The sequence below is a fragment of the Mycteria americana genome, chromosome 25 (assembly GCF_035582795.1).
Source record: "Mycteria americana isolate JAX WOST 10 ecotype Jacksonville Zoo and Gardens chromosome 25, USCA_MyAme_1.0, whole genome shotgun sequence".
NCBI classification, from domain to species: Eukaryota; Metazoa; Chordata; class Aves; order Ciconiiformes; family Ciconiidae; genus Mycteria; species Mycteria americana.
In genome coordinates this window covers 1,906,266-1,927,133 of record NC_134389.1, presented here as the reverse complement: position 1 = coordinate 1,927,133, position 20,868 = coordinate 1,906,266, and the positions used below count along the sequence as shown (strand labels likewise).

General features: G+C 56.0%; 6 protein-coding genes and 1 pseudogene across 6 annotated transcripts; all 7 read right to left on the bottom strand.

The window, feature by feature from the left end:
- Positions 1-992: 992 nt before the first annotated feature.
- Positions 993-1,289, bottom strand: LOC142420862 (feather beta keratin-like). The gene has a single exon (XM_075525147.1). The coding sequence runs from the start codon at positions 1,287-1,289 to the stop codon at positions 993-995; it is 297 nt and encodes a 98-aa protein (XP_075381262.1).
- A 2,580-nt stretch (positions 1,290-3,869) lies between these two features.
- On the bottom strand, positions 3,870-4,166 carry LOC142420846 (feather beta keratin-like). The gene has a single exon (XM_075525131.1). The coding sequence runs from the start codon at positions 4,164-4,166 to the stop codon at positions 3,870-3,872; it is 297 nt and encodes a 98-aa protein (XP_075381246.1).
- Positions 4,167-7,033: 2,867 nt separating this feature from the next.
- LOC142420843 (feather beta keratin-like) lies at positions 7,034-7,330 on the bottom strand. The gene has a single exon (XM_075525128.1). The coding sequence runs from the start codon at positions 7,328-7,330 to the stop codon at positions 7,034-7,036; it is 297 nt and encodes a 98-aa protein (XP_075381243.1).
- Positions 7,331-10,040: 2,710 nt separating this feature from the next.
- LOC142420709 (feather beta keratin-like) lies at positions 10,041-10,337 on the bottom strand. Its single transcript, XM_075524904.1, has one exon. The coding sequence runs from the start codon at positions 10,335-10,337 to the stop codon at positions 10,041-10,043; it is 297 nt and encodes a 98-aa protein (XP_075381019.1).
- Positions 10,338-13,161: 2,824 nt separating this feature from the next.
- Positions 13,162-13,924, bottom strand: LOC142420707 (feather beta keratin-like; annotated as a pseudogene).
- Positions 13,925-16,057: 2,133 nt separating this feature from the next.
- On the bottom strand, positions 16,058-16,354 carry LOC142420708 (feather beta keratin-like). Its single transcript, XM_075524902.1, has one exon. The coding sequence runs from the start codon at positions 16,352-16,354 to the stop codon at positions 16,058-16,060; it is 297 nt and encodes a 98-aa protein (XP_075381017.1).
- Positions 16,355-19,178: 2,824 nt separating this feature from the next.
- On the bottom strand, positions 19,179-19,982 carry LOC142420827 (feather beta keratin-like). The gene is made up of 2 exons (XM_075525109.1): positions 19,836-19,982; positions 19,179-19,499 (listed from the first exon to the last, which is right to left on the bottom strand). The coding sequence occupies exons 1-2, from the start codon at positions 19,980-19,982 to the stop codon at positions 19,179-19,181; spliced, it is 468 nt and encodes a 155-aa protein (XP_075381224.1).
- Between the last annotated feature and the right edge of the window lie 886 nt (positions 19,983-20,868).

The following is a 20,868-nucleotide window of genomic DNA, read 5'->3' as shown; positions in this document are numbered from 1 at the left end:
CAGAAAGGCAGGAAGACATAATGGCTGCATCATGGAGGGTTTCTTTCTCTCCTTCCCCTGGTGTGCAAGGGACACAGCAGGACGTGCTAAGTGCCCTCACTTCAGTGTCATGGGCAACAAGTCATGGCAACTGCCAAGCGGTGACTGTGGTGCTATGACAACATTGCCCTGTGCTTCAGAAAGGGAGCTCGGCAGCACAAAGAGATGCTCTGGGGGCAGAAGGGAAGGGTTACAATTCCTTGGGCTTCTGCAACACACCCCACGCATCTTGGAGCCATGGAAAGCGTTGCAGGGGTTTGCTGAGAGACACAGCAAGTCTGGTGTTTAGGACAAAGGCATGTGGGTGACTTTGGATTGCTTTGTCGCATGGAAAGGACAGTCCCCTCCAGGTGACCATTTCAGTGGCACTCCCCTCCTCCAAATCTCCCAGGAAAGATATGAGTCCACCACATCCCTTCAGCCACGACTTTACCCTGTATAGCATCACATTTCCCCCTGGACAGCTTGGCTGGGCATCCCAGGAGGGAAGGAACACGAGGAGACTCAAGCTACAATGCACCATAAACTTTAATAAGTCTGAAGAGAGAAACAAAGCAGTGCATGCCAGAAGGGACCCACTCCACGCTGCTACCAGGGCAGCTGACAGTCAGGCACCCCTTCACAGCAATGGGACACGCGTCTTCCTCCCACACACATGGGGAGAGGGTGATGAGCAGGGCCCCTCTCAACTTGCTTCAGGATGAACCCATGGCACAGCACAGCAGGAGGCAACAGGGACTCATGATGCGGAGAAGAAAGCAGGACAAGAGGAAGACGTCAGCTGGTCATGTTTCCAGACAGCACAGGATGGCACCTTGCTTCCCTCCCTCCTTTGCAGGAGGCCGCGAGGGAGCTCAACCCATCTGGAAACACCGGCCAGCAGCTCCAACCTCAGTCCGGCACCTGGCTTTGGGCTTCCTGGTCGATGCACTCACTGGACACCCGGCCTGCCTTTAGCAGGGCAGGCACCTTCTGCCATAGTAGCGGCCACCAAGGCCAGAGAGGCTAAAGCCCCCAGAGGAGATGGGCACTCCCTCCTCACTCAGGATGCTGCCAACAGCAGCGGAGGTGGTGGATCCCACAGCAGTGTTCTGGGGGAAGGAGCTGAGGATGGGTCCAGGCAGGGTCACCACCACAGGAGAGGGCTGGATCACCACGCGGGAGTCCTGGCACTGCCTGACACAGGGCTCGTTGCAGCTGTTGGCAAGCGGGGTTGGGCCACAGGGACGGCACAGATCGTAGCAGGACATGGCTGCGGGACGGAGGTGCACCTGGGAGAGAGGGCACGGAAAGCACAGGCAGTGTGTGAGGTGCAGCCTGACAGCCCGCTCGGCAAGAGCAAAGGCACAGGCTGGGAAGCAGGAACAGCCTGCTTAGGGAGCAAGAGAGATTAGGAGCCATGGTCCCCAAGGTTTCCCTGTCATGAAAGCACAAGACCTTCTCCCACCTCCCATGGTGTTCGCAAGGAGCCAAGAATCAGGAACACAACAAAGGAGCAAGGCTCTCAGCAAAAGCTACGCCAAGGCCAGAAGACCAAGAGGAGAACAAGAGAAAGAGAAGAGTGAGGCAAAGGGGGTTGCAGCTCACCTTGTTCACCAAGGAGGAGAAGGCAAGGGAAGTGGATGAGGAAGCCTGCTGTTGGACTGGCTTTTATACTGGTCCAGAGCGCCCCAGGCCCAGAGGCACCCTTTGCGCATGTCATGTGTTTACCAACAAGCTCATCTTGCATGCAAAGCATCACAGTTAAGGAAATGGGAACGCTGCTTATGTTCCCTGCAACGCTGCCTTTTCATTTCCCTCTTCATGACACGCCCATTCAGCCACACAGGCTCCTTTCAAGTGACAGTATTAGAGGCCAACATGTTTCCAGGGGAAATGACATGTCAGCACAGGCAGATGATGCAGCCAGTGATGAGGAGTGTCCCACCTCATCAGGCGATGGCAGCCCTTTGCCCTCCAGGGCCTCACTTTAAAGTGCTTCCTGAGGAACGGGGCAGGTCTCCTCATAACCCTGAGGCTTCTGCCTGGACATCCACATGCAAGGGGCCGCACCATCACTCGCTCTCCCTCATGCTGTGCTCACTCACACTGTACTAGGCATCGCCTTTCTAGGCACGGCACCTCTGCTCTTGGGTTTTAGACTCTCTCTCTGAGATTGAGCTTTGCTCTCAGCAGAGGTTTGCCTGGCTCGTTTGCCATCTTCCTTCTCTCCTTCATCCCTACCTGCCTTAAGCAGCAGAGCACCAGAGGTTAAGAATGAAGGCTATTCCCCTCCCAACACTCTTTGCTGGAGACCTCTGGCAAAGGTGGAGGCACCCCAGCGACCAAGGCACATGCTGGCCAAGCGATACACGCACTTCTTCCTGCCTGTGTCTTTGCCACAACTTCTGCTCTGGCCATCCAGACTGTCGGCACACCAGGCACGACCAAGAACTTGGCAGGATTTCCACAGGACACCCAACCCGGCTCAGCAGCAAGCAGGGTGCACGTGTCTTTGCAAGGACAGTCGGAGGAGCACGGCACAAGAGGAGCCTCCCACTCCTCCTGAAGCACGACCAGAGCAGCAGGACCAAAGTATTGCCTGAGGAGGACAAGGGAGCGGGAAGGAGGGACTGAGAACAGAGCTGGTCACGTACCACTCCCTCAGTTTCCCCAGCTTCCGGCCTGCTTGGAGGGACAAAAGGAACACTGCTTGGGACCTCTCCAGGCACAGCCTGCACAGCAGCTGAGTGAGGTTTCTGGAGCATTTGCTGCACGTCTGCTCCAGACTCGCTTCCCTTCAGGACACAGTGCCACACACAGAAGGACTCCGCAACACCTAAGGCTTCTGACCACAAGACTGCTCCGGTGGGGGCAAAGATGCTTTTCCTGCTCCCTTCTTGACCTCCTCAGAATTTCCAGGACACGTCACCAACGCTACCGATCACTTTCACATGAGGGAGGACGACCCCTGTGTGTCCATCCCCCTCCCCTACCCATTTTACACCCCCATGCTCAACCCATCCCCATTCTGCCAAAATCTAGCAGAGGGCACGCATCTCCCTTTACACAGTTGCCCTGGCTGCCCCATGTCCCTTCAACTCCTTTGGGACTCCCTCCGGTTCCAGGGTTTGGAAGAAGTGCTTGGAGAAGGGAAGGGCAAGGACACATTGCAAGTGGTACCATGCGACCACAGCCTTGGCCAGGTGGGTGCTAGCCTGCACAGAAATGTCTTCCAGCACATCAATGGCTTGCCTCATCAACTGGGAGCCAGTATCCAACCTCACCTGTTGCTCACGTGTCCCTTGGGGGAGCTCCTGGCCACCCTTTCCATAGTCAGGCCATACCACACACCCCTCCACTGCCCCATGTCTCTTCCGATGACTATGGCCATTGAGGGTATTAAGCCCTACAGGCACGAGAAAGGTCCACCATTGGCCCACACCCACCCACCCTATTCCCACCCACGGCATCACACTGCCCCCTCGACAGCTTGGCTGGGCATCCCAGGAGGGAAGGAACACGGGGAGACTCAAGCTACAATGCACCATAAACTTTAATAAGTCTGAAGAGAGAAACAAAGCAGTGCATGCCAGAAGGGACCCGCTCCACGCTGCTACCAGGGCAGCTGACAGTCAGGCACCCCTTCACAGAAGAAAGTAATAGATGATGACATCAGTGGGACATGTTTCCAGACAGCACAGGATGCCACCTTGCTTCCCTCCCTCCTTTGCAGGAGGCCACGAGGGAGCTCAACCCATCTGGAAACACCGGCCAGCAGCTCCAACCTCAGTCCGGCACCTGGCTTTGGGCTTCCTGGTCGATGCACTCACTGGACACCCGGCCCGCCTTTAGCAGGGCAGGCACCTTCTGCCGGAGTAGCGGCCACCAAGGCCAGAGAGGCTAAAGCCCCCAGAGGAGATGGGCACTCCCTCCTCACTCAGGATGCTGCCAACAGCAGCGGAGGTGGTGGATCCCACAGCAGTGTTCTGGGGGAAGGAGCTGAGGATGGGTCCAGGCAGGGTCACCACCACAGGAGAGGGCTGGATCACCACGCGGGAGTCCTGGCACTGCCTGACACAGGGCTCGTTGCAGCTGTTGGCAAGCGGGGTTGGGCCACAGGGACGGCACAGATCGTAGCAGGACATGGCTGCGGGACGGAGGTGCACCTGGGAGAGAGGGCACGGAAAGCACAGGCAGCGTGTGAGGTGCAGCCTGACAGCCCGCTCGGCAAGAGCAAAGGCACAGGCTGGGAAGTAGGGATGGGCTGCGTAAAGGAAAAAAGAGCCATAGAAGCCCCGGTCCCCTGGGGGGCCCTGCAAATACAGACAAGACTTCTCCCACATCCCAACAGCGGAGAACAATGAGAAGAAAGACAATGAGAGCACGATCAAGGAGCAAGGCTCTCAGCAAAAGCTACACAGAGGAGAAGACGCAGTTGAGGCGAAAAGACCAAGAGAAGAACAAGAGAAAAGGGAAGAGTGAGGCAAAGGGGGTTGCAGCTCACCTTGTTCACCAAGGAGGAGAAGGCAAGGGAAGTGGATGAGGAAGCCTGCTGTTGGACTGGCTCTTATACTGGTCCAGAGCGCCCCAGGCCCAGAGGCACCCTTGGCACATGTCATGTGTTTACCAACAAGCTCATCTTGCATGCAAAGCATCACAGTTAAAGAAATGGGGAGATTGTTTACATTCCCTGCAATGCTGCCTTTTCATTTCCCTCTTCGTGACACGCACATTCAGCCACACAGGCTCCTTTCAAGTGACAGTATTAGAGGCCACGATTTTTCCGGGGAAAATGACACAGAAGTAAAAGAATGATCCCAATGCACAGTACCTGAGCAAGGCAAATGCAGAGGCAGTAGACAGGTGCAGCCCAGGGTCCAGCTCAACCGTCAGGTTCATGGGGATGAAGCAGGACTGACATCAAGCAGGGCAGTCATCCCACACATCAGGAGCAGACCCAATGATGGTAACCTGCGTCAAGAGAGCCCACTGATTGCTGACCAGAGCCACAACGACCAGACAGACCCAAGGAGAGGCTGGGAAATCAGTGGGCAACTTAGGGTCTGCATCAAGGGGGCTCGCAGTCAGGCGTAAACCAATGGGCAAAAGAACAGCAGGCTTACAGTCCTGCCACCAAGCTGAAGAAAGGACTAAGGGCTCAGGACAGAGCTTAAATAGAGCCCTGGGTCAAAGGGAAGAGGGAGGAGTGAGAGACCCCAGGTGAGGCTCGTCAGGGCCATTGGGCCTGTTGTTACTGCACTCAGGCCACTGATGTGCAAGAAGAGGAAATCTCCTGTGCACCTGGGACACAGGACACCAGCTCCATCTATCACAACAATGCGGGGAAGGATGTGTTCCTTCAAGAAAGGAAGCTGCCGTTCATTTGATAAGTGCAACATCTGCCTTTTCTGCTAAGGCTCCTTTGAGTCACATCCCTGCCCCAGAAAATCCACAGCTAGACTCTCCTCCCAGACCTCGATTCTCCCACAGCCAGCGCCTATGGCGAGGGTCTGTCCAAAGGCTCCAATGCCCTGCCACACCCTGCTCTCTCTGATCACGTGCTGCAGATGCTGTCTGCCCTCGCTGGTATCATAGTTTCACCCCACCTTGCTTCTGCTGTCTGCTCAGCACGGCTCATGAATGTGGATGGAGAGTGCATTTCCTGAGGGCCTTCCTGCACAGCAGGGCACAGGGGGTTTGCCGACGGCAGCTGTCTTTCAGGGAAGATGGGGCTTTAGCTATGGGGCAAGGCCCTGTAGGGCTTCCCACAGCGTATGGGACAGCACAAGAGGTGCCCCTCACTCTACCTGAAGCAGGAGTGGGGAGGCACAGGGCAAAACATGCCCCGTGGAGTGCTAGAGGATGTGGAGGAAGAGACAGGCAGCTTGGCCTCTCCTACATCCCCTGTGGCAGGAGCAACCACCACATCCCGGTGGAGCAGACCACACCAACTACAAGCCATCTTCACCCACGAGCAAGGTCACTTTCCTCCCTGATGTTGGTGGTCTTACCGTTCAGGGCAGAAAGGCAGGAAGACATAATGGCTGCATCGTGGAGGGTTTCTTTCTCTCCTTCCCCTGGTGTGCAAGGGACACAGCAGGACGTGCTAAGTGCCCTCACTTCAGTGTCATGGGCAACAAGTCATGGCAACTGCCAAGCGGTGACTGTGGTGCTATGACAACATTGCCCTGTGCTTCAGAAAGGGAGCTCGGCAGCACAAAGAGATGCTCTGGGGGCAGAAGGGAAGGGTTACAATTCCTTGGGCTTCTGCAACACACCCCACGCATCTTGGAGCCATGGAAAGCGTTGCAGGGGTTTGCTGAGAGACACAGCAAGTCTGGTGTTTAGGACAAAGGCATGTGGGTGACTTTGGATTGCTTTGTCACATGGAAAGGACAGTCCCCTCCAGGTGACCATTTCAGTGGCACTCCCCTCCTCCAAATCTCCCAGGAAAGATACGAGTCCACCACATCCCTTCAGCCACGACTTTACCCTGTATAGCATCACATTTCCCCCTGGACAGCTTGGCTGGGCATCCCAGGAGGGAAGGAACACGAGGAGACTCAAGCTACAATGCACCATAAACTTTAATAAGTCTGAAGAGAGAAACAAAGCAGTGCATGCCAGAAGGGACCCACTCCACGCTGCTACCAGGGCAGCTGACAGTCAGGCACCCCTTCACAGCAATGGGACACGCGTCTTCCTCCCACACACATGGGGAGAGGGTGATGAGCAGGGCCCCTCTCAACTTGCTTCAGGATGAACCCATGGCACAGCACAGCAGGAGGCAACAGGGACTCATGATGCGGAGAAGAAAGCAGGACAAGAGGAAGACGTCAGCTGGTCATGTTTCCAGACAGCACAGGATGGCACCTTGCTTCCCTCCCTCCTTTGCAGGAGGCCGCGAGGGAGCTCAACCCATCTGGAAACACCGGCCAGCAGCTCCAACCTCAGTCCGGCACCTGGCTTTGGGCTTCCTGGTCGATGCACTCACTGGACACCCGGCCTGCCTTTAGCAGGGCAGGCACCTTCTGCCATAGTAGCGGCCACCAAGGCCAGAGAGGCTAAAGCCCCCAGAGGAGATGGGCACTCCCTCCTCACTCAGGATGCTGCCAACAGCAGCGGAGGTGGTGGATCCCACAGCAGTGTTCTGGGGGAAGGAGCTGAGGATGGGTCCAGGCAGGGTCACCACCACAGGAGAGGGCTGGATCACCACGCGGGAGTCCTGGCACTGCCTGACACAGGGCTCGTTGCAGCTGTTGGCAAGCGGGGTTGGGCCACAGGGACGGCACAGATCGTAGCAGGACATGGCTGCGGGACGGAGGTGCACCTGGGAGAGAGGGCACGGAAAGCACAGGCAGTGTGTGAGGTGCAGCCTGACAGCCCGCTCGGCAAGAGCAAAGGCACAGGCTGGGAAGCAGGAACAGCCTGCTTAGGGAGCAAGAGAGATTAGGAGCCATGGTCCCCAAGGTTTCCCTGTCATGAAAGCACAAGACCTTCTCCCACCTCCCATGGTGTTCGCAAGGAGCCAAGAATCAGGAACACAACAAAGGAGCAAGGCTCTCAGCAAAAGCTACGCCAAGGCCAGAAGACCAAGAGGAGAACAAGAGAAAGAGAAGAGTGAGGCAAAGGGGGTTGCAGCTCACCTTGTTCACCAAGGAGGAGAAGGCAAGGGAAGTGGATGAGGAAGCCTGCTGTTGGACTGGCTTTTATACTGGTCCAGAGCGCCCCAGGCCCAGAGGCACCCTTTGCGCATGTCATGTGTTTACCAACAAGCTCATCTTGCATGCAAAGCATCACAGTTAAGGAAATGGGAACGCTGCTTATGTTCCCTGCAACGCTGCCTTTTCATTTCCCTCTTCATGACACGCCCATTCAGCCACACAGGCTCCTTTCAAGTGACAGTATTAGAGGCCAACATGTTTCCAGGGGAAATGACATGTCAGCACAGGCAGATGATGCAGCCAGTGATGAGGAGTGTCCCACCTCATCAGGCGATGGCAGCCCTTTGCCCTCCAGGGCCTCACTTTAAAGTGCTTCCTGAGGAACGGGGCAGGTCTCCTCATAACCCTGAGGCTTCTGCCTGGACATCCACATGCAAGGGGCCGCACCATCACTCGCTCTCCCTCATGCTGTGCTCACTCACACTGTACTAGGCATCGCCTTTCTAGGCACGGCACCTCTGCTCTTGGGTTTTAGACTCTCTCTCTGAGATTGAGCTTTGCTCTCAGCAGAGGTTTGCCTGGCTCGTTTGCCATCTTCCTTCTCTCCTTCATCCCTACCTGCCTTAAGCAGCAGAGCACCAGAGGTTAAGAATGAAGGCTATTCCCCTCCCAACACTCTTTGCTGGAGACCTCTGGCAAAGGTGGAGGCACCCCAGCGACCAAGGCACATGCTGGCCAAGCGATACACGCACTTCTTCCTGCCTGTGTCTTTGCCACAACTTCTGCTCTGGCCATCCAGACTGTCGGCACACCAGGCACGACCAAGAACTTGGCAGGATTTCCACAGGACACCCAACCCGGCTCAGCAGCAAGCAGGGTGCACGTGTCTTTGCAAGGACAGTCGGAGGAGCACGGCACAAGAGGAGCCTCCCACTCCTCCTGAAGCACGACCAGAGCAGCAGGACCAAAGTATTGCCTGAGGAGGACAAGGGAGCGGGAAGGAGGGACTGAGAACAGAGCTGGTCACGTACCACTCCCTCAGTTTCCCCAGCTTCCGGCCTGCTTGGAGGGACAAAAGGAACACTGCTTGGGACCTCTCCAGGCACAGCCTGCACAGCAGCTGAGTGAGGTTTCTGGAGCATTTGCTGCACGTCTGCTCCAGACTCGCTTCCCTTCAGGACACAGTGCCACACACAGAAGGACTCCGCAACACCTAAGGCTTCTGACCACAAGACTGCTCCGGTGGGGGCAAAGATGCTTTTCCTGCTCCCTTCTTGACCTCCTCAGAATTTCCAGGACACGTCACCAACGCTACCGATCACTTTCACATGAGGGAGGACGACCCCTGTGTGTCCATCCCCCTCCCCTACCCATTTTACACCCCCATGCTCAACCCATCCCCATTCTGCCAAAATCTAGCAGAGGGCACGCATCTCCCTTTACACAGTTGCCCTGGCTGCCCCATGTCCCTTCAACTCCTTTGGGACTCCCTCCGGTTCCAGGGTTTGGAAGAAGTGCTTGGAGAAGGGAAGGGCAAGGACACATTGCAAGTGGTACCATGCGACCACAGCCTTGGCCAGGTGGGTGCTAGCCTGCACAGAAATGTCTTCCAGCACATCAATGGCTTGCCTCATCAACTGGGAGCCAGTATCCAACCTCACCTGTTGCTCACGTGTCCCTTGGGGGAGCTCCTGGCCACCCTTTCCATAGTCAGGCCATACCACACACCCCTCCACTGCCCCATGTCTCTTCCGATGACTATGGCCATTGAGGGTATTAAGCCCTACAGGCACGAGAAAGGTCCACCATTGGCCCACACCCACCCACCCTATTCCCACCCACGGCATCACACTGCCCCCTCGACAGCTTGGCTGGGCATCCCAGGAGGGAAGGAACACGGGGAGACTCAAGCTACAATGCACCATAAACTTTAATAAGTCTGAAGAGAGAAACAAAGCAGTGCATGCCAGAAGGGACCCGCTCCACGCTGCTACCAGGGCAGCTGACAGTCAGGCACCCCTTCACAGCAATGGGACACGCGTCCTCCTCCCACACACATGGGGAGAGGGTGATGAGCAGGGCCCCTCTCAACTTGCTTCAGGATGAACCCATGGCACAGCACAGCAGGAGGCAACAGGGACTCATGATGCGGAGAAGAAAGCAGGACAAGAAGAAGACGTCAGCTGGTCGTGTTTCCAGACAGCACAGGATGGCACCTTGCTTCCCTCCCTCCTTTGCAGGAGGCCACGAGGGAGCTCAACCCATCTGGAAACCCTGGCCAGCAGCTCCAACCTCAGTCCGGCACCTGGCTTTGGGCTTCCTGGTCGATGCACTCACTGGACACCCGGCCTGCCTTTAGCAGGGCAGGCACCTTCTGCCATAGTAGCGGCCACCAAGGCCAGAGAGGCTAAAGCCCCCAGAGGAGATGGGCACTCCCTCCTCACTCAGGATGCTGCCAACAGCAGCGGAGGTGGTGGATCCCACAGCAGTGTTCTGGGGGAAGGAGCTGAGGATGGGTCCAGGCAGGGTCACCACCACAGGAGAGGGCTGGATCACCACGCGGGAGTCCTGGCACTGCCTGACACAGGGCTCGTTGCAGCTGTTGGCAAGCGGGGTTGGGCCACAGGGACGGCACAGATCGTAGCAGGACATGGCTGCGGGACGGAGGTGCACCTGGGAGAGAGGGCACGGAAAGCACAGGCAGCGTGTGAGGTGCAGCCTGACAGCCCGCTCGGCAAGAGCAAAGGCACAGGCTGGGAAGTAGGGATGGGCTGCGTAAAGGAAAAAAGAGCCATAGAAGCCCCGGTCCCCTGGGGGGCCCTGCGAATACAGACAAGACTTCTCCCACATCCCAACAGCGGAGAACAATGAGAAGAAAGACAATGAGAGCACGATCAAGGAGCAAGGCTCTCAGCAAAAGCTACACAGAGGAGAAGACGCAGTTGAGGCGAAAAGACCAAGAGAAGAACAAGAGAAAAGGGAAGAGTGAGGCAAAGGGGGTTGCAGCTCACCTTGTTCACCAAGGAGGAGAAGGCAAGGGAAGTGGATGAGGAAGCCTGCTGTTGGACTGGCTCTTATACTGGTCCAGGGCGCCCCAGGCCCAGAGGCACCCTTGGCACATGTCATGCGTTTACCAACAAGCTCATCTTGCATGCAAAGCATCACAGTTAAAGAAATGGGGAGATTGTTTATGTTCCCTGCAATGCTGCCTTTTCATTTCCCTCTTCGTGACACGCACATTCAGCCACACAGGCTCCTTTCAAGTGACAGTATTAGAGGCCACGATTTTTCCGGGGAAAATGACACAGAAGTAAAAGAATGATCCCAATGCACAGTACCTGAGCAAGGCAAATGCAGAGGCAGTAGACAGGTGCAGCCCAGGGTCCAGCTCAACCATCAGGTTCATGGCGATGAAGCAGGACTGACATCAAGCAGGGCAGTCATCCCACACATCAGGAGCAGACCCAATGATGGTAACCTGCGTCAAGAGAGCCCACTGATTGATGACCAGAGCCACAACGACCAGACAGACCCAAGGAGAGGCTGGGAAATCAGTGGGCAACTTAGGGTCTGCATCAAGGGGGCTTGCAGTCAGGCGTAAACCAATCGGCAAAAGAACAGCAGGCTTACAGTCCTGCCACCAAGCTGAAGAAAGGACTAAGGGCTCAGGACAGAGCTTAAATAGAGCCCTGGGTCAAAGGGAAGAGGGAGGAGTGAGAGACCCCAGGTGAGGCTCGTCAGGGCCATTGGGCCTGTTGTTACTGCACTCAGGCCACTGATGTGCAAGAAGAGGAAATCTCCTGTGCACCTGAGACACAGGACACCAGCTCCATCTATCACAACAATGCGGGGAAGGATGTGTTCCTTCAAGAAAGGAAGCTGCCGTTCATTTCATAAGTGCAACATCTGCCTTTTCTGCTAAGGCTCCTTTGAGTCACATCCCTGCCCCAGAAAATCCACAGCTAGACTCTCCTCCCAGACCTTGATTCTCCCACAGCCAGCGCCTATGGCGAGGGTCTGTCCAAAGGCTCCAATGCCCTGCCACACCCTGCTCTCTCTGATCACATGCTGCAGATGCTGTCTGCCCTCGTTGGTATCATAGTTTCACCCCACTGTGCTTCTGCTGCCAGCTCAGCACGGCTCATGAATGTGGATGGAGAGTGCATTTCCTGAGGGCCTTCCTGCACAGCAGGGCACAGGGGGTTTGCCGACGGCAGCTGTCTTTCAGGGAAGATGGGGCTTTAGCTATGGGGCAAGGCCCTGTAGGGCTTCCCACAGCGTATGGGACAGCACAAGAGGTGCCCCTCACTCTACCTGAAGCAGGAGTGGGGAGGCACAGGGCAAAACATCACCTGTGGAGGACAAGAGCATGTGGCAGGAAAAGATGGGCAGCTTGGCCTCTCCTACATCACCAGCTACATGCCAGCTTCACATATGAGCAAGGTTACTTTCCTCCCTGATATTGGTGGTCTTACCGTTCAGGGCAGAAAGGCAGGAAGACATAATGGCTGCATCGTGGAGGGTTTCTTTCTCTCCTTCCCCTGGTGTGCAAGGGACACAGCAGGACGTGCTAAGTGCCCTCACTTCAGTGTCATGGGCAACAAGTCATGGCAACTGCCAAGCGGTGACTGTGGTGCTATGACAACATTGCCCTGTGCTTCAGAAAGGGAGCTCGGCAGCACAAAGAGATGCTCTGGGGGCAGAAGGGAAGGGTTACAATTCCTTGGGCTTCTGCAACACACCCCACGCATCTTGGAGCCATGGAAAGCGTTGCAGGGGTTTGCTGAGAGACACAGCAAGTCTGGTGTTTAGGACAAAGGCATGTGGGTGACTTTGGATTGCTTTGTTGCATGGAAAGGACAGTCCCCTCCAGGTGACCATTTCAGTGGAACTCCCCTCCTCCAAATCTCCCAGGAAAGATATGAGTCCACCACATCCCTTCAGCCACGACTTTACCCTGTATAGCATCACATTTCCCCCTGGACAGCTTGGCTGGGCATCCCAGGAGGGAAGGAACACGAGGAGACTCAAGCTACAATGCACCATAAACTTTAATAAGTCTGAAGAGAGAAACAAAGCAGTGCATGCCAGAAGGGACCCGCTCCACGCTGCTACCAGGGCAGCTGACAGTCAGGCACCCCTTCACAGCAATGGGACACGCGTCCTCCTCCCACACACATGGGGAGAGGGTGATGAGCAGGGCCCCTCTCAACTTGCTTCAGGATGAACCCATGGCACAGCACAGCAGGAGGCAACAGGGACTCATGATGCGGAGAAGAAAGCAGGACAAGAAGAAGACGTCAGCTGGTCGTGTTTCCAGACAGCACAGGATGGCACCTTGCTTCCCTCCCTCCTTTGCAGGAGGCCGCGAGGGAGCTCAACCCATCTGGAAACACCGGCCAGCAGCTCCAACCTTAGTCCGGCACCTGGCTTTGGGCTTCCTGGTCGATGCACTCACTGGACACCCGGCCCGCCTTTAGCAGGGCAGGCACCTTCTGCCATAGTAGCGGCCACCAAGGCCAGAGAGGCTAAAGCCCCCAGAGGAGATGGGCACTCCCTCCTCACTCAGGATGCTGCCAACAGCAGCGGAGGTGGTGGATCCCACAGCAGTGTTCTGGGGGAAGGAGCTGAGGATGGGTCCAGGCAGGGTCACCACCACAGGAGAGGGCTGGATCACCACGCGGGAGTCCTGGCACTGCCTGACACAGGGCTCGTTGCAGCTGTTGGCAAGCGGGGTTGGGCCACAGGGACGGCACAGATCGTAGCAGGACATGGCTGCGGGACGGAGGTGCACCTGGGAGAGAGGGCACGGAAAGCACAGGCAGTGTGTGAGGTGCAGCCTGACAGCCCGCTCGGCAAGAGCAAAGGCACAGGCTGGGAAGCAGGAACAGCCTGCCTAGGGAGGAGAAGAGAGACTCGGGAGACACGGTCCCCAAGCTTTCCCTGCAAAGAAATCCCAAGACCTTCTCCCATCTAAGCCCACTGGAGAACAAGATGGACAGAGATTATAGGAGCAGGAGCAAGGAGCAAGGCTCTTAGCAAAAGCTAGAACAAGGCAAAGACTCCATCGAGGCCAAAAGAGGAGATCAAGAGAAAGAGAAGAGTGAGGTAAAAGTGGTTGCAGCTCACCTTGTTCACCAAGGAGGAGAAGGCAAGGGAAGTGGATGAGGAAGCCTGCTGTTGGACTGGCTTTTATACTGGTCCAGAGCGCCCCAGGCCCAGAGGCACCCTTTGCGCATGTCATGTGTTTACCAACAAGCTCATCTTGCATGCAAAGCATCACAGTTAAGGAAATGGGAACGCTGCTTATGTTCCCTGCAACGCTGCCTTTTCATTTCCCTCTTCATGACACGCCCATTCAGCCACACAGGCTCCTTTCAAGTGACAGTATTAGAGGCCAACATGTTTCCAGGGGAAATGACATGTCAGCACAGGCAGATGATGCAGCCAGTGATGAGGAGTGTCCCACCTCGTCAGGCGATGGCAGCCCTTTGCCCTCCAGGGCCTCACTTTAAAGTGCTTCCTGAGGAATGGGGCAGGTCTCCTCATAACCCTGAGGCTTCTGCCTGGACATCCACATGCAAGGGGCCGCACCATCACTCGCTCTCCCTCATGCTGTGCTCACTCACACTGTACTAGGCATCGCCTTTCTAGGCACGGCACCTCTGCTCTTGGGTTTTAGACTCTCTCTCTGAGATTGAGCTTTGCTCTCAGCAGAGGTTTGCCTGGCTCGTTTGCCATCTTCCTTCTCTCCTTCATCCCTACCTGCCTTAAGCAGCAGAGCACCAAAGGTTAAGAATGAAGGCTATTCCCCTCCCAACACTCTTTGCTGGAGACCTCTGGCAAAGGTGGAGGCACCCCAGCGACCAAGGCACATGCTGGCCAAGCGATACACGCACTTCTTCCTGCCTGTGTCTTTGCCACAACTTCTGCTCTGGCCATCCAGACTGTCGGCACACCAGGCACGACCAAGAACTTGGCAGGATTTCCACAGGACACCCAACCCGGCTCAGCAGCAAGCAGGGTGCACGTGTCTTTGCAAGGACAGTCGGAGGAGCACGGCACAAGAGGAGCCTCCCACTCCTCCTGAAGCACGACCAGAGCAGCAGGACCAAAGTATTGCCTGAGGAGGACAAGGGAGCGGGAAGGAGGGACTGAGAACAGAGCTGGTCACGTACCACTCCCTCAGTTTCCCCAGCTTCCGGCCTGCTTGGAGGGACAAAAGGAACACTGCTTGGGACCTCTCCAGGCACAGCCTGCACAGCAGCTGAGTAAGGTTTCTGGAGCATTTGCTGCACGTCTGCTCCAGACTCGCTTCCCTTCAGGACACAGTGCCACACACAGAAGGACTCCGCAACACCTAAGGCTTCTGACCACAAGACTGCTCCGGTGGGGGCAAAGATGCTTTTCCTGCTCCCTTCTTGACCTCCTCAGAATTTCCAGGACACGTCACCAACGCTACCGATCACTTTCACATGAGGGAGGACGACCCCTGTGTGTCCATCCCCCTCCCCTACCCATTTTACACCCCCATGCTCAACCCATCCCCATTCTGCCAAAATCTAGCAGAGGGCACGCATCTCCCTTTACACAGTTGCCCTGGCTGCCCCGTGTCCCTTCAACTCCTTTGGGACTCCCTCCGGTTCCAGGGTTTGGAAGAAGTGCTTGGAGAAGGGAAGGGCAAGGACACATTGCAAGTGGTACCATGCGACCACAGCCTTGGCCAGGTGGGTGCTAGCCTGCACAGAAATGTCTTCCAGCACATCAATGGCTTGCCTCATCAACTGGGAGACAGTATCCAACCTCACCTGTTGCTCACGTGTCCCTTGGGGGAGCTCCTGGCCACCCTTTCCATAGTCAGGCCATACCACACACCCCTCCACTGCCCCATGTCTCTTCCGATGACTATGGCCATTGAGGGTATTAAGCCCTACAGGCACGAGAAAGGTCAACCATTGGCCCACACCCACCCACCCTATTCCCACCCACGGCATCACATTGCCCCCTGGACAGCTTGGCTGGGCATCCCAGGAGGGAAGGAACACGGGGAGACTCAAGCTACAATGCACCATAAACTTTAATAAGTCTGAAGAGAGAAACAAAGCAGTGCATGCCAGAAGGGACCCGCTCCACGCTGCTACCAGGGCAGCTGACAGTCAGGCACCCCTTCACAGAAGAAAGTAGAAGATGATGACATCAGTGGGACATGTTTCCAGACAACACAGGATGGCACCTTGCTTCCCTCCCTCCTTTGCAGGAGGCCACGAGGGAGCTCAACCCATCTGGAAACCCTGGCCAGCAGCTCCAACCTCAGTCCGGCACCTGGCTTTGGGCTTCCTGGTCGATGCACTCACTGGACACCCGGCCCGCCTTTAGCAGGGCAGGCACCTTCTGCCATAGTAGCGGCCACCAAGGCCAGAGAGGCTAAAGCCCCCAGAGGAGATGGGCACTCCCTCCTCACTCAGGATGCTGCCAACAGCAGCGGAGGTGGTGGATCCCACAGCAGTGTTCTGGGGGAAGGAGCTGAGGATGGGTCCAGGCAGGGTCACCACCACAGGAGAGGGCTGGATCACCACGCGGGAGTCCTGGCACTGCCTGACACAGGGCTCGTTGCAGCTGTTGGCAAGCGGGGTTGGGCCACAGGGACGGCACAGATTGTAGCAGGACATGGCTGCGGGACGGAGGTGCACCTGGGAGAGAGGGCACGGAAAGCACAGGCAGCGTGTGAGGTGCAGCCTGACAGCCCGCTTGGCAAGAGCAAAGGCACAGGCTGGGAAGTAGGGATGGGCTGCGTAAAGGAAAAAAGAGCCATAGAAGCCCCGGTCCCCTGGGGGGCCCTGCAAATACAGACAAGACTTCTCCCACATCCCAACAGCGGAGAACAATGAGAAGAAAGACAATGAGAGCACGATCAAGGAGCAAGGCTCTCAGCAAAAGCTACACAGAGCAGAAGACGCAGTTGAGGCGATAAGACCAAGAGAAGAACAAGAGAAAAGGGAAGAGTGAGGCAAAGGGGGTTGCAGCTCACCTTGTTCACCAAGGAGGAGAAGGCAAGGGAAGTGGATGAGGAAGCCTGCTGTTGGACTGGCTCTTATACTGGTCCAGGGCACCCCAGGCCCAGAGGCACCCTTGGCACATGTCATGCGTTTACCAACAAGCTCATCTTGCATGCAAAGCATCACAGTTAAAGAAATGGGGAGATTGTTTATGTTCCCTGCAACGCTGCCTTTTCATTTCCCTCTTCATGACACGCACATTTAGCCACACAGGCTCCTTTCAAGTGACAGTATTAGAGGCCACGATTTTTCCGGGGAAAATGACACAGAAGTAAAAGAATGATCCCAATGCACAGTACCTGAGCAAGGCAAATGCAGAGGCAGTAGACAGGTGCAGCCCAGGGTCCAGCTCAACCGTCAGGTTCATGGGGATGAAGCAGGACTGACATCAAGCAGGGCAGTCATCCCACACATCAGGAGCAGACCCAATGATGGTAACCTGCGTCAAGAGAGCCCACTGATTGCTGACCAGAGCCACAACGACCAGACAGACCCAAGGAGAGGCTGGGAAATCAGTGGGCAACTTAGGGTCTGCATCAAGGGGGCTTGCAGTCAGGCGTAAACCAATCGGCAAAAGAACAGCAGGCTTACAGTCCTGCCACCAAGCTGAAGAAAGGACTAAGGGCTCAGGACAGAGCTTAAATAGAGCCCTGGGTCAAAGGGAAGAGGGAGGAGTGAGAGACCCCAGGTGAGGCTCGTCAGGGCCATTGGGCCTGTTGTTACTGCACTCAGGCCACTGATGTGCAAGAAGAGGAAATCTCCTGTGCACCTGGGACACAGGACACCAGCTCCATCTATCACAACAATGCGGGGAAGGATGTGTTCCTTCAAGAAAGGAAGCTGCCGTTCATTTGATAAGTGCAACATCTGCCTTTTCTGCTAAGGCTCCTTTGAGTCACATCCCTGCCCCAGAAAATCCACAGCTAGACTCTCCTCCCAGACCTTGATTCTCCCACAGCCAGCGCCTATGGCGAGGGTCTGTCCAAAGGCTCCAATGCCCTGCCACACCCTGCTCTCTCTGATCCCATGCTGCAGATGCTGTCTGCCCTCGTTGGTATCATAGTTTCACCCCACTGTGCTTCTGCTGCCAGCTCAGCACGGCTCATGAATGTGGATGGGGAGTGCATTTCCTGAGGGCCTTCCTGCACAGCAGGGCACAGGGGGTTTGCCGACGGCAGCTGTCTTTCAGGGAAGATGGGGCTTTAGCTATGGGGCAAGGCCCTGTAGGGCTTCCCACAGCGTATGGGACAGCACAAGAGGTGCCCCTCACTCTACCTGAAGCAGGAGTGGGGAGGCACGGGGCAAAACATCACCTGTGGAGGACAAGAGCATGTGGCAGGAAAAGATGGGCAGCTTGGCCTCTCCTACATCACCAGCTACATGCCAGCTTCACATATGAGCAAGGTTACTTTCCTCCCTGATATTGGTGGTCTTACCGTTCAGGGCAGAAAGGCAGGAAGACATAATGGCTGCATCATGGAGGGTTTCTTTCTCTCCTTCCCCTGGTGTGCAAGGGACACAGCAGGACGTGCTAAGTGCCCTCACTTCAGTGTCATGGGCAACAAGTCATGGCAACTGCCAAGCGGTGACTGTGGTGCTATGACAACATTGCCCTGTGCTTCAGAAAGGGAGCTCGGCAGCACAAAGAGATGCTCTGGGGGCAGAAGGGAAGGGTTACAATTCCTTGGGCTTCTGCAACACACCCCACGCATCTTGGAGCCATGGAAAGCGTTGCAGGGGTTTGCTGAGAGACACAGCAAGTCTGGTGTTTAGGACAAAGGCATGTGGGTGACTTTGGATTGCTTTGTCGCATGGAAAGGACAGTCCCCTCCAGGTGACCATTTCAGTGGCACTCCCCTCCTCCAAATCTCCCAGGAAAGATATGAGTCCACCACATCCCTTCAGCCACGACTTTACCCTGTATAGCATCACATTTCCCCCTGGACAGCTTGGCTGGGCATCCCAGGAGGGAAGGAACACGAGGAGACTCAAGCTACAATGCACCATAAACTTTAATAAGTCTGAAGAGAGAAACAAAGCAGTGCATGCCAGAAGGGACCCGCTCCACGCTGCTACCAGGGCAGCTGACAGTCAGGCACCCCTTCACAGCAATGGGACACGCGTCCTCCTCCCACACACATGGGGAGAGGGTGATGAGCAGGGCCCCTCTCAACTTGCTTCAGGATGAACCCATGGCACAGCACAGCAGGAGGCAACAGGGACTCATGATGCGGAGAAGAAAGCAGGACAAGAAGACGACGTCAGCTGGTCGTGTTTCCAGACAGCACAGGATGGCACCTTGCTTCCCTCCCTCCTTTGCAGGAGGCCGCGAGGGAGCTCAACCCATCTGGAAACACCGGCCAGCAGCTCCAACCTTAGTCCGGCACCTGGCTTTGGGCTTCCTGGTCGATGCACTCACTGGACACCCGGCCTGCCTTTAGCAGGGCAGGCACCTTCTGCCATAGTAGCGGCCACCAAGGCCAGAGAGGCTAAAGCCCCCAGAGGAGATGGGCACTCCCTCCTCACTCAGGATGCTGCCAACAGCAGCGGAGGTGGTGGATCCCACAGCAGTGTTCTGGGGGAAGGAGCTGAGGATGGGTCCAGGCAGGGTCACCACCACAGGAGAGGGCTGGATCACCACGCGGGAGTCCTGGCACTGCCTGACACAGGGCTCGTTGCAGCTGTTGGCAAGCGGGGTTGGGCCACAGGGACGGCACAGATCGTAGCAGGACATGGCTGTGGGCCGGAGGTGCACCTGGGAGAGAGGGCACGGAAAGCACAGGCAGCGTGTGAGGTGCAGCCTGACAGCCCGCTCGGCAAGAGCAAAGGCACAGGCTGGGAAGCAGGAACAGCCTGCCTAGGGAGGAGAAGAGAGACTCAGGAGACACGGTCCCCAAGCTTTCCCTGCAAAGAAATCCCAAGACCTTCTCCCATCTAAGCCCACTGGAGAACAAGATGGACAGAGATTATAGGAGCAGGAGCAAGGAGCAAGGCTCTTAGCAAAAGCTAGAACAAGGCAAAGACTCCATCGAGGCCAAAAGAGGAGAACAAGAGAAAGAGAAGAGTGAGGTAAAAGTGGTTGCAGCTCACCTTGTTCACCAAGGAGGAGAAGGCAAGGGAAGTGGATGAGGAAGCCTGCTGTTGGACTGGCTTTTATACTGCTCCAGAGCGCCCCAGGCCCAGAGGCACCCTTTGCGCATGTCATGTGTTTACCAACAAGCTCATCGTGCATGCAAAGCATCACAGTTAAGGAAATGGGAACGCTGCTTATGTTCCCTGCAACGCTGCCTTTTCATTTCCCTCTTCGTGACACGCCCATTCAGCCACACAGGCTCCTTTCAAGTGACAGTATTAGAGGCCAACATGTTTCCGGGGGAAATGGCACATCAGTCTAGGCAGATGGTGCAGCCAGTGACGAGGAGTGCCCCACCTGGCCAGGTGACGCCATCCCCTTGCCCTCCAGGGCCTTACCTTAAGGAGTCTCCTAATGAAACGGCATGTTTTCTTGCAACCCTAAAATACAAGGCCAGACTTAGAAAGAATTTTCTGTGGCAGGTGTCACCATATCCATGGTGTAGCCTAATACCTAACTCCATCAAATTTAGGTATAAACTTCCCAGTCACCTTGGATACCCTATAAGGTTTTAGGCTCAGCCATTTAACATCAAGAGAAATCCATATGCTCTTCGTCCTTCTTTACCTCACCTGGAGAGCCTCCAGCAGCCTCCAATCAACAGGAGCACGATGCTTGAGAAGCAGAGACACTCCTCTCCAACACACACTAAGTCTGCTCCCCCCCACAGCACCAAAGGTCAGTGTTGGGCCTTCCCAACTGTTCCTTCTTCATCCCCAAGGCCAAGAAACAATTCTTCTTTGATCCTACACACTAAGTCAATAACAGGCACTGCAAAAAGCTTGGAAAGCTTTCCATGAGACATCAAAACTCATCACAAGTACCAACGGCCTGAGAACATCAGCAGGAACACGCTGGAGGCAAGTAGACATCAGGATCTCTGCTTCCTCTTCCCCAGCATCTCAGCACACTCAGGCATGCAGTTTCCCACTGGCCTGTGCTAGTCCTGCAGTCAGCACCCATCGTGAGGGTCTGCCCAAGGGCTCCAACGGCC

Bases quoted from the DNA above. Each gene is read 5' to 3' on its own strand.
- LOC142420709 (XM_075524904.1), bottom strand. From the start codon at position 10,337: ATGTCCTGCTACGATCTGTGCCGTCCCTGTGGCCCAACCCCGCTTGCC.
- LOC142420846 (XM_075525131.1), bottom strand. From the start codon at position 4,166: ATGTCCTGCTACGATCTGTGCCGTCCCTGTGGCCCAACCCCGCTTGCC.
- LOC142420843 (XM_075525128.1), bottom strand. From the start codon at position 7,330: ATGTCCTGCTACGATCTGTGCCGTCCCTGTGGCCCAACCCCGCTTGCC.
- LOC142420862 (XM_075525147.1), bottom strand. From the start codon at position 1,289: ATGTCCTGCTACGATCTGTGCCGTCCCTGTGGCCCAACCCCGCTTGCC.
- LOC142420708 (XM_075524902.1), bottom strand. From the start codon at position 16,354: ATGTCCTGCTACAATCTGTGCCGTCCCTGTGGCCCAACCCCGCTTGCC.
- LOC142420827 (XM_075525109.1), bottom strand. From the start codon at position 19,982: ATGCTTTGCATGCACGATGAGCTTGTTGGTAAACACATGACATGCGCA. The intron at 19,500-19,835 runs CAAGGTGAGCTG...TGCCCTCTCTCC, and splicing joins GCCTTCTCCTCCTTGGTGAA to CAGGTGCACCTCCGGCCCAC.